Source organism: Colletotrichum chrysophilum (assembly GCF_026319265.1).
Source record: "Colletotrichum chrysophilum strain AFK26 chromosome Unknown scaffold_148, whole genome shotgun sequence".
NCBI classification, from domain to species: Eukaryota; Fungi; Ascomycota; class Sordariomycetes; order Glomerellales; family Glomerellaceae; genus Colletotrichum; species Colletotrichum chrysophilum.
In genome coordinates, this window is record NW_026517435.1 from 53,542 (window position 1) to 69,899 (window position 16,358).

Genomic DNA, 16,358 nt, shown 5'->3' on the forward strand with positions numbered 1-16,358 from the left:
GCGCCATCAATCTTATGGATGTAGGTAGGGAGTTGACATTGACTCTCTACTTTGAAATTATTGCATGAGTATGGTTACGGTAGGTGGGATTGGGCGACTTCTAGACCCCATCAATGATGTGATTGACTGGACCGCACGGCAAGATGTCAATACGAAGTAACGCGAGCCATCCGAGTGATTCGGATGATAAGATGCTGTCGGATCACATCTATAGCGCGGATGTGGAGTCTTGACTGAGAGAGAATGAGAGGGTGTTTGCAATTGTCTGGATATTCAGATCAATTGGGAAGCTTACGTGTGTCTATCACGTGAGTTGGGCTGGCAAGCGATGAAGAGCGTCATCATCTTTAACACAGACATATCGTGGATTATTTGGTTGAAATACATGTGCTCAGTCGTACTACGCTATGAAGTATAAATGAAATATCATTAAAAAGAAGAACCATCTCCAGAACTCCTGGAACTCCATGTCATGATCATCGTTAAGCTAGTGGAAGGACCACTAGACTCTCAAAGCCAGGCTTCTTCCTTTTGCAACATCGTCAGCGTAACGGGCGCATTAGCCGCGCCACGTAAATACTCGCCAAGCAGCACGCTCATTCCTCTGGACTCAGCTCGTGTCGCCCACTCATCCATCGCCATCACCTCAAACTCACATCCGGTATCGAGCTCAAGCGTGGCCTTAAGGTCCGTCAACGGAACAATCTCCTCGCCACTCTTGTAGAGATATGCGACCCGGCCTGGCCAATAGTAATCCTTGTAAACCTCATCTACGACTTGCATAGCCGCGCCCTCCACCGTGATGAAGTCCAGCCAACCGTTCCAGGAGCTGACGTCGGGCATGGCTTTGATGTCTCTCGAATAATGCAGCAGATTGGAGATCAGGTCGCCCGCCGGTGCGCCCACCCCCTTGATGGAAGAGGGACGGTGAATCCAGATGGGCAAGTCGCACTGATCGCTGATCTTCTCAAGGTATCGCTCACTGGCCCACTTGGTCGCGATGTATCCGCTGATGTTCCTGCTTGCAAGTGGCGGGTAAAGCTTGACGGACTCGGCACCCCAGGTCTCTTGTCCCGTGAGTTGGACGATGCTAGCCGATGAGATGTAATGGAAGGAAACTCGGCGCGGCAAACTGAGACGCACGAGCTTCTTTGTGGTCTCGAAGTTGACCGGCTTCAAGGTGGCGTAAGATTTCATGAAGGAAACATCAGCCCCATTGTGGATCACGGCGTGTGCTTTGGAGAAGATGTCGGAAAGCTTCTTCTCCGATAGACCAAAGTGCGGAGCCGCTAGATCTCCGTGGTGCACGACGACCTTCGGCGAGCGGAAAATCTCGTCCTGGATGTCCCGACGTACGGCGAGACAGTGGATCTTCTCGACGACGCTATCTTCGAGCAGGCGTGTCAGGATGGCTCGACCAAGGAAGCCGGTGGCTCCCGTGAGTACAACAACGGTCGGGTTTCCGAAGTAGAATCGCTCACCGCGCACACGGAGCAGGTCAGGAGAGATGCTGGTTTCCTTCTCCCAGTCTATCTCAGTGGTGGTGATGACCTGTGCTGGTGTCTCCGAGGAAGCGGACGAGAGTGAGGCGATGACTGCCGCCATGCCTGCCAGCGTACCTGATTCAAATAGCTGGAACAGGGTGACCTTTGTGCCGAAAGAGTTCTCTATCAGCGCTCGTAATTGGACGAGCAGAATAGAACTCCCGCCGACGTGGAAGAAGTTGGATTCCTTGGTGATCTGGTACTGCGAGAGCACCTCGAGTAATATGAGCTGTGACCAGAGCTGCAGCAGCTGTGATTCGATGTCGTTGAGATTATCATCACCATGACCCGCAGATTGAATCTCCAACTCTTGTGCCTTAGGTAGCGGGATGTTCTTCAAAGCGATCCTATCGACCTTGCCGGAAGGATTCTTGGGGAACTCATTGAGAGGAATGATGGCTGCTGGACGCATGTATCCGGGCAAAGGAAGTCGAGCCAGAACGCGGCTAAGGTCCTGAGATGCTTGTGAACCGGCTGTCAGGGCGAATGCAAGCAAGGAACTGGCACCGGTGGCCTTGGACTCGCGGGCGGCCACCACCACGTCTGAGATGCTGCCCTCGGCGGCTTGCATGATGGCTAACTCGATCTCACGAACGTCGATGCGCATGCCTCGAAGCTTGATCTGGGTGTCTCCCGCAATTCTTCCACCGAGAATGAGCGCACCGTCGGTCGGGTTGAGCTTGCCTGTGTCTCCAGTCACATGCAGTCGATTCCAGCCACTCTGTGAGAACTCTGAAGAGGCCCAGGCGTCTTGAGCGAAGCCAACGTTGTTGAGCTCGCGGTGGCTGTATCCAGCGACAACACCCGCGCCGCCGACGGCGATCTCACCGAGAACTCCGGTAGGAACAACCTTTCGGTTGGCATCGAGGATGTATACAGAGTAGTTAGGCCAAGTCTTGAACCCTTCCGCTTCGGTACTGGGAATTGTGTCGAGGCGGTAGTCTACCACCCTGGTACTGCAGCAAAACGTGATTTCTGTAGGGCCATAACAGTCAACCAGCTCCAGATCTGGATTATCAACCTTCCGCAAGCTCCTGGTCAGACTTTCCTTGACTGGCTCGCCGCCACTCAACAACTTTCTCCAGGACGACTTCCCGAGCGCTGCGGAATCTCCGTAATTGATCCAGCTGATGGCCTCAGACGGGGTAGCCGTCGTGAATGTGATGCCCTCTTTGGCGATGATTGAAGAAATGGCCTCCGGATCGCCGCGTAGCTCCCTTGGAACAACGTGGACCGTACCTCCGTTTGAAAGGGCCAAGAAGATCTGACTGAGAGACATATCGAAGCTGTAGGAACTCTGGTGGAGTGAAGTTTCTTGTCCCTCGCGGTAAGACACCATCTCCGTCAACACTTCAACAGTGTTGCGAAAAGATTCGTGCTTCATGACAATCCCTTTAGGCACACCCGTCGAGCCGCTGGTGTACATGAGGGCCGCAACAAGGTCTGACTGGGCTGCGATGGGGCCCGCGCGTTGGTTCAAGGCCGTCGCGAAAGCTTCGACATTGACCAGCTGCTCAGATGAAATGGTGTGCTGCAGGTTATTAGCCTCGAGCTCTGTTCGATTGTTTACCAGAACCAGATCCGGTTCGCAATCCCGCACAATGGACGATAGTCTTTCCCAGCCGATGGTGATGTCGAGAGGTACATATGTTGCTCCCAGGCGAAGAACGGCCAGCATCGAGCAAATCCAATCGAAGCTGGGATCGAGGAGGACTCCGACTTTGCTGTTGATGCCAATGGGGCGGGTACAATGTTTGCTCAAAGCGTTGCTGACGGTCCCGATCCTTCGTGACATTTCCCGATAAGTGATGCCGGTTGCCTGGCCGTCTTTAACGGCAATTCTGTCGCCGAAGCGCTCGATCATGTCGTCAATCCTATGTACGAGGGTCGTTGGCCACTTCGGCTTTTGGAAGGGTCCTGTAGAAAACGTATCAGTGATCGTGAAACGCCTCACAAAAATACTGTTTGCTAGAACTTACCTCGTCCAAGTTCAATGGCCGCCTTGATATCTTCTGAACGGTAGATAGGAGCAGCACTCAATCGAGTTGCCGGGTTGCGAGAGACGGAGTTCACAAGCTCCAAGTACATGCTCTTCATGCGTGTCATTTCTGACTCGCCATAGAAGACCGACTGGCCGCTGAGCATGATACGACATGCACCCCCAGGATTCTCGATGATGTCCAACGTCAGATCATACGCCACGTCGCCCTGCTTGAATGTCAAAATCTCACTTTCGCAGTCGCAGAACTGGCGAGCATCCGATACTCCTGGGCGGTAGTTGACCATTGCCTGGAAGATCGGACTGTGCGAAGTAGTTCCTGCGACGCCGAGCTCCTTGACGATGACATCGAATGGCACCATCGCATGGCTGAAAGCGTTGAGGGCCTTTGTTCGGACTAGCTTGAGGACGTTCGCAAAGGTGTTGTTTCGGTCGACTTTGAAGAGAAGGGGAAGAAGGTTCAGGTACAAGCCGACACTCTCCATGGCCTCGGGGCTTTGTCGGTTTGCTGAGCTAACGCCGATACAAAGCTCATCAACGTCGACCAGCCGAGCCAAGAGCGTGTAGAAGACGGCAAGGTGGAAATGGAAGGGTGAAACTTTGAGCATCTTGCAGGTTGACTGGATACTGGTCGAAGTTTCCTCGTCAAGGTAGAACTCGGTCGTGGTTGTCGAGTACGTGGTCAGAGGCACGCGGGATTGTGCCTTAGCCAAGGGAAGAAGAGGGAGCACCGGAGGGGGCTGGCCTCTGAACTCGTTGCGCCAGAAGGCAAGATCCTCAGACCAGCGTCCTGAATCGTAGTCCAATCGCTGATGCTTGGAGAAATCGGGGTGCTGCATGATATTTCGTGCAGGTGATAGGTTTTGACCGTCGTAACCGAGTTGCAGCTCTCGCAGAACTACTTCAAGACTGACGCCATCCATGTTGATGTGATGATAACCAATGAGAAGGCGGTATGATGTTGGCATCATCCTGAGAAGAATGATTCTCATGTTCTCACCCTGGTCGAGCCGGTACTTGTGCTCGGCCAGCGCCTTGTAAAACTGCTCAGCATGGCCGGCGTCGTTGATCTCGTAGACCTCAAGGCTCAGGCACGATCCAGCGAGGACCTCTTGCACAACACCTTCCGAGTTCTTGCTGGCCGTGAACCTGGTGCGAAGTGCCTCGTGTCGCTGACCTACAGACGAGACCGCTCTCTCAAGCTTCTGAATGTTCAACGGGCCCCGAAGGTCAATGGCCATGGTGATGTTGAGAGCCGACGCAGGATTGTCCAGGAGATGTTGCAGGAACCAGAATCTTGACTGAGCGAAGGAGATGGGAACGCTCTTGGTAACCTGGGTACCGGCGCTGGCAACCGCATTGTTTTGCGCGAGATACTTGCAAATATCGGGCTCCGCAAGAGTACGGAATGTGGTGTGGTAAAGTTGTTGGCATGCAGCCTCGGGCTTGTCGACGTTGGACATCGGAGTCGACATGGAACTTGCCGGAGAGTCAGGAACAGATATTGTTGTGGATTTGTCGAACATCACAGAGTCAATGCTAGACCTGACGTCTGTGGTGGGTGACCAGATGGACTTGGCGGGTGTTGAAGGCGATAACTGAGGCGGAGCAACCGGGTCTTGTTTCGGAATCACCTGCGTCCGTGTCTCTTCCTTTGGTGGTTGTTGCTTCGGCAAGTTGAAGGAGATTGTAGGCTTGGTGTCCTTCTTCTCCATCTTATTCGATGGAAAAGCAGACATCCCAGGCTTGCTCACGGCCTTGGGCTTGAACGAATCAGCCTTCGGCGCCGTTGCTGTTGGTTTCGGGGTCACCACCGGGGTATCCTTCACCTCTGTCGGTACCGCAGTTGTGACCTTCTCTCGAGGCTTGGACAAGCCTGTTGCGTTCGCATCAAACTTGGGGATCAGATCCTTCGACAGCAGCTTCTGGGCTTGGGCGATGATGTCGTCAACGGTGGCGCCGCTAAGAATTTTTAGGACTGGAACCTCGACCTGGAACTCCTTGATGAACCAGGAGCGGATGTCAACCGCGACCAAAGAGTCAATTCCAAGATTGTCTGCTGTCAAGCTGCCCACAGCTCGGCCCTCCTCGACTTGCAGAGCGTCCTGCAACTTGGCTGCAAAGGCGTCTATCGTGTCAAACACCATTAGTTTCAGAACGTTACTTCAATTAGTAGTTCATTCAAGATGGCGGTACTGACCGTAGATAATCTCGCGGATATCATCTGAGCTGACGGCCTCTTGAAGCAGAACTTTGGCTTGGACTCGGCGACGGCTCTTGCCAGAGTCCACTGCCTGTCCCTGATTCTGTGCTGTTCTCACGCAATGCTGAAACATGGGGTTGTTGAACCATGTGACGTTCTTCCCAAAGTCGTCGCTGTCATCGATGGTCATCAAGCCTGTAGCGAGCTCGGGGTTCTTGCCGCGGTGGGCTTGCCCGGCATAGACAGCCTCGGCAAAGAGGGTATGGAAGTCCTGCTCCGAGAGCCACTGGTTTCCTACCCTCTTCAGGTATTCCTGTTGGGGGAGTGTCAGCTCTCTCGTGACGTACCCGTTGCCGAAAATGGCTCCGATATGAACGGCTGAGGCGTTGAGTCCTCGGCGTCTGCGCTGGGTAGCAAGACCAGACATGAACATGTTGGCCGCGGCGTAGGCCGACTGGCCCGGATTGCCGACGATGGATGCCATCGAAGAGAAGAAGACGAAAAAGTCCAGATCTGCGTCGTGGAATATTTCTTCAAGATGCAAACTGCCTTGAATCTTGGGCTTCGTGACCTTCTCCACGCGCTCCATGTCAAGCTCGGAAAACATGGTGTCGTGAAGCACCATGGCGCCTTGAGCAACTCCAGCAATCGCTGGCATGGTCCTTTCAATGGTCTTGTGTGCATTTTGGACAGAATCACGGTCAACAACGTCGCTATTTGTAAAACTAAGGTTAGCCATGGACTACTAATGTGAATAAATGTGGGTAAAATAAGAGACTTACACAGCAAGCAGTTCGATGCTGACACCCTTCCCACGCATCTTGGACAAGAATCCCGCGTCGACCTTGGGGTTTCTGCTGCTTAAGGCAATGTGACGAGCGCCTTGTCGCACCATCCAGGCACACAGCGAAAGACCGAGGCCACCAGTGAGACCAACCAGCCAGTACGTCTTGTCGCTCTGGAAACGAACCTTGGTTTCAACGGGTTCTACAGAAACGGGAACCTTGTTCGTCAAAGATTGCCAAGAAACGACAAACTCTGCAGGAGATTCCGGGCCGGACACATCTGTGGGTGACAGGACAGCGAGAGCTGGCTCGGCTGGTCCATGAATGCTCGTTGTCATCCTTCGGCTGTCCAAGACATAACTAGAGGCATCAGCTAGAACAGTTCGAATGTCTCTCGAACAGTCGCGCGTCGGTAGGTGGGCAGCAGAGCCAGTGAGATCGGCCTTTCGGACGATGCGGCGTTGGGCCGGTGGCAAGAAGTCGGAGATTGCCATAGTGACATTCCCGTCGTCAGCCATGTCCATGACACAGTAGTTGGCTTCGGGCGTCGTATCGGACTTGATGAGGTGCTGAATTGCCAACTTGGACGTCCGGGGCCCAACATGAGTCCACTTGGTGTCGGGTTTGCATGTCAGACACAGAACACTAGCCCTCTTGTCAGTTGCCAGCCTGTTCACCGACTCAGCCAAGTGATTCCAGGGCTCAATCAGGATAATCTGAGTGCCGGACAGGCTTTCATTGCCCAAGGCCGCGCGGGCGACTAGCTCTGAGTAGAACATCTCGACAATCTTGGCCCCTTGGTCCTCTGAGAAGGGGATCCCGTAGAGAACAAATGACCTTGGAACAGAGACCTTGGACGCCAAGCTCGGAGTCAACGCCAGGACAGAGTCTCCAGTGCGAGTGTCCTTCCCTAGGACAGGGAAGAGAAAGCAGTCCTTGGCTATGGCCACGGATCGGTTGACAGTGTAGGTGACATCCACGTCGACAAGATGATCTCGTGAGAACCATGATTGATGAGTAGGTTGAGCGTCAACTTCCATAAGCTCCCATGTTTTGCTGTCAATTTGATGACGGAGCTCAATTGTTGAAGTTTCGGTGTTGACCAGGTCTTTGACCGTGCCCCTTCCCGACTTGTAGCGATTGTTCATGTCGGTATTGTGCTTAAAGCGAGGGACAAAGAGTTTACCACTAGCGTCGAGGAACACCTCAGGCTCGTGAGAGTGCAGCAGAGAGTATGCCATGTCGCCGCTCTCATCCCAGGACCCTGCCACGTCAAACCGGAGCATCGCCTCGGCAATGGCATAGGGGCTGAGTATCGCTGTGGTGTCAAGGTCAAGGAACTGAAGTCGCAAGTGCAGCATCTCAAGCACAATCGTCCTTCCGAATCCGACAACCATTCTGGCGTAGGGGTCTCCGTCACGAACGCCTCTAGTAACCCAAAGAACATGCTTGGATTGCTGAAAGACTTCCTGGAAGCCACGAAGCTTGGTCGCATCGATCGATTTCAACACGGGACCATCTATATCGGCCAGACACAGAACGCTGCCACCAACATCCAAGTCGCCGTCCTGGAGACTGTGCAGTGACTCGACGAACCGGATGGCACCATAGTGCGTGAAGAGAAGCCTTTGCACTTCGAAAGCCAGCGCTGAGCTTTCAGATCCACCGCCAATAATTGTCAGCCGAGGGATGACATTGGCCTCTAAAGATTGGCTCAAGGGCTGTTTCAGGAACTCGACCTTGCTGTCGACTGCTTGCGCCACGATAACGGACAGCGGAACTGGGAGAGTGTCGTGGTGTGGGACAACGGTCTCAACTCCGGAAAATCCAGTCTGTTTGAAAACATTGTCCCATGCCTCAAGATCGATGCACGGGGACAAGACGCGACCGTCATCGGCTCCAAGCCACCATCCAGGAAGACCGCCAAAGAGGAGACCGAATCGCATCTGCTCGTTTTCTGTGATCTCAAGCAGCAACAGATAACCGCCCGGCTTAAGCAGCTTGCGGACGTTGACCATGGTCTCCGCCAGGTTGCGGGTGGCGTGGAGCACAAGGGATGCCACAATGAGGTCGTACAACCCTTCTTCGAAGCCCTGTGCCAAAGGATCTTTCTCTATGTCCAAGACTCTGAAGTTCATCTTGGACTTGTATGGCGAAAAGACCCTGGACGCCTTCTCGAAGAATCCGCCTGAGATATCGGTGAAGTCGTACCTAGAGAACTGGTCACCCACTTCCCTGAGAACGGCCTTCGTAGCACCACCCGTCCCGGCACCGATCTCGAGAACCTTCATGTGAGGATATCGGTGGGCAACCTGGCCGGCAAAAGTAGCTAGGTACGAAGTGTACCGGGGAAAGCCCTCTCCAAACTCGTAGAAGTTATTGAGCTTGTTGTCTTGAATCATGTGCTCGAGCATGGTGGTCTCCTTCCGGGCCACGGCTACAATGTTGTCACCGACGGCGCGCATAAGCCTAAGGTCAGCGCTTTGAGGGTACTTGTCGAGGATCTCGTTGATAATCTCCTCGGTGTCATGCTTCCACTCGTTTTTGGCGAACGGATTTGTCCCCGTAGCGACGCTGTTCAGGACATAGTCGTTGTACTCGAGTAATCGCTTGAAGTTCCATTCCAAGTTCTCGCGCTCGTAGGAGGGAAAAGCGCGGCCAAGGACGCGGTGATAATAGTAAGCAACACGCTCGAGTGCGAAGAAGAACTCGCCATCTAGGGGCGGGACCAATGTCGTTGCGATAGCCGTCTCTGCGTCGGGTTTAGCGACATTCCAGGACATCTCGGTGAAGATGTTAATGCCGTCGGACTGAGTGGGATCAGAAAGTGGTCGAGTCTGAAGACCCTCGAGCTGCAGAGCCTTGAAGGTCGGCCCTCGAGGTGAGTAGATGTTGATGTCGCCCGTCACACTCTTTGCGGCACCTGTGAATGCGATCGAATCGAACGGCACCTTGACAGGTTGGCCGGCGAAATCAGCGCAGAGTGTCGGGTTGACAAGGATGCGCTCAAATCGCGTGGGAACGTAGACGGAGCGCAGCATGGTATCCCCAGGGTATGAGTAAGCCATCATGATGGACTGAATGCCCGAGTCCAGTGTAGCTGGATGGACCAGTAACGGCGGTTGGACGTTGATGTCGACTGTTGAAGCCGGATTCTGGATGAGACCCTCAGCATAGCCAAGCCGGCGTCTCAGTCCCCGAAGGGCGCGGAAAGGCCCCGAGTACCCAAAGCCGAGGCCATCGAGGTTGTTGTAGAATCGGTCTTCTTCGACATCTAACAACAAAAATTCGTCTTCATCTTGCGGCTTCGGCGGCAGGAGATTGGCGTCACTTTCACACAGAACGACGATAACTCGGCAGCTGGCATGAGTGTTCATGGCCAGGGCATCGTTGCTTGCCGTGGAGTGGAACCCAAATCGGGCGCTGATGGTGTTGTCCGATTTCGTTATTTCGCCCAGTTCAATTGTCGCATCGACACCAGTGCTGTCATCGTCCTCAAACACCATTGCATGTCCAATGTCGAAGTCGCGGAGCTCAATGCACTGAACAGAGCCATCTTCGGAGAACGCACGCATACAGGCTTCGATACAAGCCGAAACGTACGCAGCCGCGGGGAACACGATCTGACTCTGGACTTGATGACCCTCGAGCCACTCAATTTCGCTGCGCTTGATGATATTGCGCCATCGCATGCGGCCCGGTACGCCGTCCAGAATCTGGCGGCCTAGAAGCTCGTGTGAGCGGTTCTTATTCGTCCTGAAAGCCTTTGAGAGCCGAGACTCTTGCCAAAGTGTCCGACTGTGGTCCCAAGGATAGGTGGGAAGGCCCTTTGTGACGGCGAAGTTCGGTTTGTCAACCAGTTCACCGGAACAGAAGGTTTCATATGCGCTGAAATCAACGACACCCTCTCCAAACGTCTGCCAGATGTAACCAAGGCTCTTGGAGACGCTTTCGGTGCCGTTCTTCCCACGCTCCAATAGTCCCGTGTAAGCCAACGGTGACTCCCCAGTGTATTCTTGCACTATGCGAGGAAACAATTAGTTGCTAGATATGTATAGGAACAGGGAAATTACTTACCAGTCTGCTTGACAGGTCCCTGAAGTGCGGGATGGGGTCCGACCTCAATTCCGAGATTGAACATTCCGTCCATTGTGTTGCCCAAGTAAAGCACCTCCAAGGCCTCAGCAAACCTAACTGATTCAACAAGGTTGGAAGCCCAGTACGAACTGCCAAGGCTCACATGTGAAGGGATTTCGGAGATCTCGCACGTGAAAACGGAAGACACCCAGCGACATCCGCTAGTGGGACGCAAGATGTTGATCCCGCACTCCTCTAGCGACCGCTTGTATGGCTCGGCCACGACCTTCATGTGATGAGAGTGATAAGCACGGTCCACCTTGAGAAGGCGATTGAACTTCTTCTCATCTTCGAGGACGATCTGGATCTCCTCGATGGCATCGGCGTCACCTGACAACGTGACGCTGGCTGGAGAGTTACTCGCAGCCACACATGCTCGCCCCTCGAAGGCAGGCAGTGAGCAAAGCTCTTGAGCATCCTCAAACGTCGTCCCCGCAGCTATCATGGCTCCTTTCGTAGTCACCAACTGGAGGTGGAGACCTCGGTAGTAGGCGATCCGGACTGCATCAGTCGCGGAAAGATAGCCGGCGGCGTATGCTGCGCCAATCTCTCCCGAAGAATGACCAACCACCGCAGAGAATTGTATTCCGGCAACTCTCAATAGATCAACAAGTATGATCTGGACGGCCGTGCAAAGCGGTTGCGCCAGAGATGAGTTGGCCACCATGGAGGATTCTTTTGGAGCTAGCAGTTGATCGCGCAGGGTCCATGACGGTCGGTCGCGCGGTGGCAGCGATTGCAGGCTCTGATCGAGGCGTTTGATAATGTTCGTAACGGAGGGAGAGTCCTCAATCAACTCAGCCGCCATCCGCGGCCACTGCGCACCCTGGCCGGTGAACACGCCAAATACCCGAATGCCGGTATCGGAAGACTTGTTGGTGGAAGAGACAGCGGGGGACTGAATTGAAGCGTCCAACTTGTCGATGAGATCTTGCGTATCTTTGGCTGCGGGCACGACAGTGCGGGACCCCCAGGTTGAACGACGGTTACACAGCGTCCATGCCAGATCGCGCATGTTGATCCCGGTACTGCTGGTGGATTTTTGGTTCTTCAAAAAGCCCTTGAGGCGCTCGATCATGGAAGTAAGGACAGTGTCTGAAGCAGCTGACAGGAGACAGGGGGCAAATGAGCGGGGGCTTGGCACCAATGTCTTTTTGGCTACGTATGCGTCCGCACTTTCGACGATGGCGTGGGCATTCGCGCCTCCGAAACCGAAACTGTTGACACTGACTCTGCGCGTGCCGTCTTCTGGCAGTTTCGGCCACGGTTGGGCCGCGGTCAGGATTTTCAGGTTTGAGTAGTAGGGCTCAATCTTGGGGTTCAGGCGGTTGAAAAGACGATTCGGTGGAAGAGTGCCTGATTGTAGCGCTTGCGAAGCCTTGATAATGGCCGCCAGACCGGCTGTGCCTTCAGTGTGACCAATGACTGTCTTGATAGAGCCAACAAAAAGAGTGTCGTGCGTGTTTGTAGACTTGGACTTTACGTCGTCGCCGAAGAAAGCGTCGCTGATTGCCGCGGCTTCAATGGGGTCCCCGGCCGGAGTGCCTAGTCTTGTTAGTGATTGTGATGTGAATAGCACCGACGGCATCATAAATAACTCACCAGTACCATGAGCCTCAAAGAACTGTGGTCGATCGCTTGCTTTGCTCAAGTCAAGACCTGCCCTGGCATAGGTAGATCTAATCAAAGATGCTTGTGCTTTGGAGCTAGGCATGGTGATACCGGGAGTTTTTCCGTCTTGATTAATGCCAGTTTCGCGGATGATGCTCTCGATGTCATCGCCATCGGCTAGAGCCTGGCTGAGAGTCTTGAGAACGACAGCGGCGATACCCTCCCCACGGGCATAGCCGTCAGCTTCCGCATCCCACATGCGGCTTCGTCCCGCTGGGGAGAGCATCTGGAGTTTACTCTCTGCGATGTACTGCTCTGGGCCCAGAATGAGGTTCGACCCGGCAGCCTGTTAAAATCAGCTTATGCTTTACTACTAATTTGATTTTGTGCACGTGGTTCAAAGCCTGAACTTACCACGGCAACTCTGGATTGTCCTGAACGAAGGACCTGCACAGCTTGGTGCAGAGCAATCAAGCTCGATGAGCAAGCTGTGTCGATTGTCATGGACGGGCCGTGCCAGTCGAAGAAATAAGACAGGCGGTTGCTAAGAATGCTGCGTGCTGTGCCTGTAGCAAAATACGTGGGGTATTTCTCAATATCACGCGCCAGCATCTCGGTAAAGTCGGCGCTCATCACGCCAACATAGACGGCCGTGTCGGAACCTTGCAGTCGTTTTACAGACAGCCCAGCCGACTCCAGTGCCTCATACACAGTTTCCATGAGCAGACGCTGCTGTGGATCAATCGAGCTTGCCTCAATAGCCTTGATTCCAAAGAACTGGGCGTCAAAGGTGCGCAAGTCCTCGTCCAGCAGGTACGAATGTCGTACGTTGCTGGTTCCATGATGGGAGTTTTGGGGGTGATAGAAGCCGTCGGCGCTGAATCGATCGTCTGGAATTTCCTTCAACAAGTCTCGAGGGTTTTCCAATAGCTCCCATAGCTTGGAAGGAGTGTCGCAGCTTCCGGGAAAGCGACAGCCGGTGCCAATGATGGCGATAGGCTCGTTCTGGGTCTTCATGTTGAGCTTTTGGGACTTGTTGAAAATAACGGCAAAGGAGCTCTACAAGCTTTAGGCTAAGCAATGTCATTTCCAAGAGTCTTCTTTTAAAGATACGGTTCGTAGTCAACCAAACCGGTGTCTACACGAACCGTTGCATTACATCTGCAATGCTGCGATAAAAGCTCACCGGTCCGAACTCCGATGACAAGAAGCTCTACACCTTGCATTGGGACAAATTAACTTCCAACAAGACTGACTTTCGCACCAATGTTCCAAGTTTCCGATCTTACTATCCAGCCTCAGAATGACTCAGCTACCACTGCATTTTCTGCCCCACCTTTGTTCGCCGAACCAGGCAGTTGACGCCGATTTTGAATCGGCCCCGAAACGCCGACCCCAAAGTCCAGCTGCAAGGGCGAGCTCAACGTGGCCTAACCAGCCATAACCTCTCTCGGCAGAGTAAGAGCCCTGTTGAACTTTCTGAAATCTCGTGTTGCGTAAAACGACAGAAACTGACATTTCTGGGAATTGTCGTCTCGAATAAGCATGAAGCGTCAACACAGGAGATAGATAGTCCATGTCTCGTTATTCTTGTCTATAGAAAGATGCCAAATGTACTTGACTCGCAAAGAGACTGCCATCTCGTCTTTTTTGAAAGCAATAGGAGCTAGAACTAAACCCTTGTTCACAAAAGAGAAATCTGATTAGTTAGCGGACATGTCACTACTAGTCTTGGAGACTAACGCGATATTTCTAGACAACGTTTTTGATTGCGAAACTGTGTCAATAATGATTCTCGACAATGAAAATGTGAATCCTATTTCAATAATGCTACTGAATTTGACTTGGTGGGTGGGAATGCTTGTTGTTCCAGCGCTTTAGCTACTTGGGAGATCGAGACTTGAACAATATCTCAACCGAATTGTCCGGTGCGTACGATCCGTTGACCAAGGGACTGCTCTTCAGAGGTGCTACCTTACTCAGACGAATGTCATAGTTCATAACAACATGAGCGATGACGATCTTGAGCGTGCTAGTGGCGAAGAAGCGACCAGGGCAGGCCTGCAATCCATCGCCCCAGCCCGGCGAGTTCGAGCTAGTGGTCACGAAGTGATAGCGATTGTCGTTGCCAGACAACTCCCGCAGGCGATAAAAACGGTCCATGTTAAACTTTTCAGGATTCTCCCAGAGATCAGGGGACCTGTTGATCTCCTGCGCGTCTACAACAGCCATCACGCCGGGCGGGACCGTAGAGCCGTCAGAAAGCTGGAAAGGCTCTTTGACGTAACGCTGAAGAGTGACTGCGAACAAAGTTGGTTATTTCAAAAATCCGAAAGAAAACATACGAGATACTTGCGAGGACGACAATCAAATTTGTTCATGGTTGGGATTGTGACTTACAGCGAGTAATGGGGTGAAGTCGGAAAGACTCGCGGAGGAAGCTATCCATTCGCTTCAGTTCTTGAAGGTGGGTCCTTGGCAGCTGACCGTCGACCATAACCTCCTTGAGCTCCTGACGCAAGATATCGGCTGCCTCGGGGTGCTGCGCTAGCTCCCATAACGCGTGATACAATGCAGAAGCGGTCGTCGGTGTAGAGGTGTAGCTGACTTGAATGTAGTCTGTGACGAGTTGCTTAATCGTTGCTGCAGCTTCGGTGTATCGTGACAACAGAAATTGCGTGAAGGGAAGATCTTCGTCTGACTTAGGTACGAGAAGTTTGCGCTTATCTTTGGTTTCCTTGAATGTCTTGATTTCATCGTCGAGCTTTGGCTTCAGTAACCGCTTCATGTCCCAGTAATTTTTTGTTACGGGCAGGAAGTACAAAGGACGCAAAATCGATCTCAGGATGCTTGGGGTAGCATTCAGGAGCGTGACTGCCATGTAAACGAACAGAGGAGAATAGATGACGCCTTTGACCCAGCGCTGATTGCGCCCAAGCTCTCTGCCAACAAATGTGCAGGCATTGATTTTGGCGATGATCTCCAAAGACGTCATTAGGAGGTTGAAGCCCTTTTCCTCGGGGCAGTGACCGATAATGGTGTCAAAGGTCATTTTGGCGTCTTGCTGACGGTTGAGGACACGTGCGGGCAGGGAGCGGGTCAGTTCGGCAGTGATGGTTTTGACGAGTTCGTGTGTCTCGCCGCCGATAAGACTCCAATCGCCAGAATTACACACATGCTGGAAGTTCATGATAGATGCTGTCTGCTCGGGAACTCGTTTGAGTTCGTCCCAGCTGCTGGTAGGGTAGATGACGAATCTGTATCGTTTGTTGATGGCCATGAAAGGCTTGTCCGGATACTATGCGGTCCAACGTCAGCTCTTTGTGCTGCCGCCAAGCAGACATAGATGCCATCTCACCAGTTTCTTTCCTTCCGCAATGATGGTGTCGAAATGGTAATCATTTCTTTTGACGATGGGAAAGCCATGATCAGGTTCTCGTTGCTGTCGACCCCAAGTTGCGCGATATAGACCGTACACGACGAGACTCAAGACCGTGCCCAGGAGGAAGACACGAGGGAAAGCTGAATAGAGGACAGTTCTGGCGATGAATTTGAACATTTGCCATCTGGAAAGCCTGAGGGGTGCCAGACTTTGGCGGAGAACCAGGTATGGTTCAATAATCTTGGATTCGATTGAAAATGACATCTTGGGTGCGTTTGATTTCTGTCTTGGTGTTGAGGTGAAGATTGGTTGGAGTGAAGGAAGATGAGGTCTTCACATGGCTGAAAAGCACAGCGACGATGCGAATATCAAAGCTCTCCTCAGGGTTCGGATGTGGACACAGCTTGTAGCTTGGGATGGCTTGACCATGCTTGTCGGCTGCGGCATCCCTGCACCGTTGCCTTTGCTATCGGGCTCGGCGATCCGCACACCGAGACCGCACCCCGATTCGCTGGGTTGTGCGCCAAAGTCGGGATCTAACCAAGCATCCTGGGTGTATTAGGGGGATCCCTGACGCGTCCGAACAGGTGGGCAGCGTGGAGAAGAGGGGAAGTGGTCCAACTCTAAATCCTCGTCAACCACGTACGACTCAGTCTTTTCAAGACGGTATACCAAGCCAACCCAAGGCCATTGGCTC

The 16,358-nt window shown here is 53.0% G+C and overlaps 2 protein-coding genes across 2 annotated transcripts; both read right to left on the reverse strand.

Moving 5' to 3' along the window:
* Positions 1-510: 510 nt before the first annotated feature.
* Positions 511-13,296, reverse strand: COL26b_011692 (putative Hybrid PKS-NRPS biosynthetic cluster; the record flags this gene model as incomplete). Its single annotated transcript, XM_053184353.1, has 7 exons — positions 511-3,461; positions 3,524-5,671; positions 5,744-6,459; positions 6,529-10,552; positions 10,609-12,213; positions 12,271-12,625; positions 12,694-13,296. The coding sequence occupies 7 exons, from the start codon at positions 13,294-13,296 to the stop codon at positions 511-513; spliced, it is 12,402 nt and encodes a 4,133-aa protein (XP_053031699.1).
* Positions 13,297-14,160: 864 nt separating this feature from the next.
* Positions 14,161-15,559, reverse strand: COL26b_011693 (uncharacterized protein; the record flags this gene model as incomplete). Its single annotated transcript, XM_053184354.1, has 2 exons — positions 14,161-14,579; positions 14,680-15,559. The coding sequence occupies 2 exons, from the start codon at positions 15,557-15,559 to the stop codon at positions 14,161-14,163; spliced, it is 1,299 nt and encodes a 432-aa protein (XP_053031700.1).
* Between the last annotated feature and the right edge of the window lie 799 nt (positions 15,560-16,358).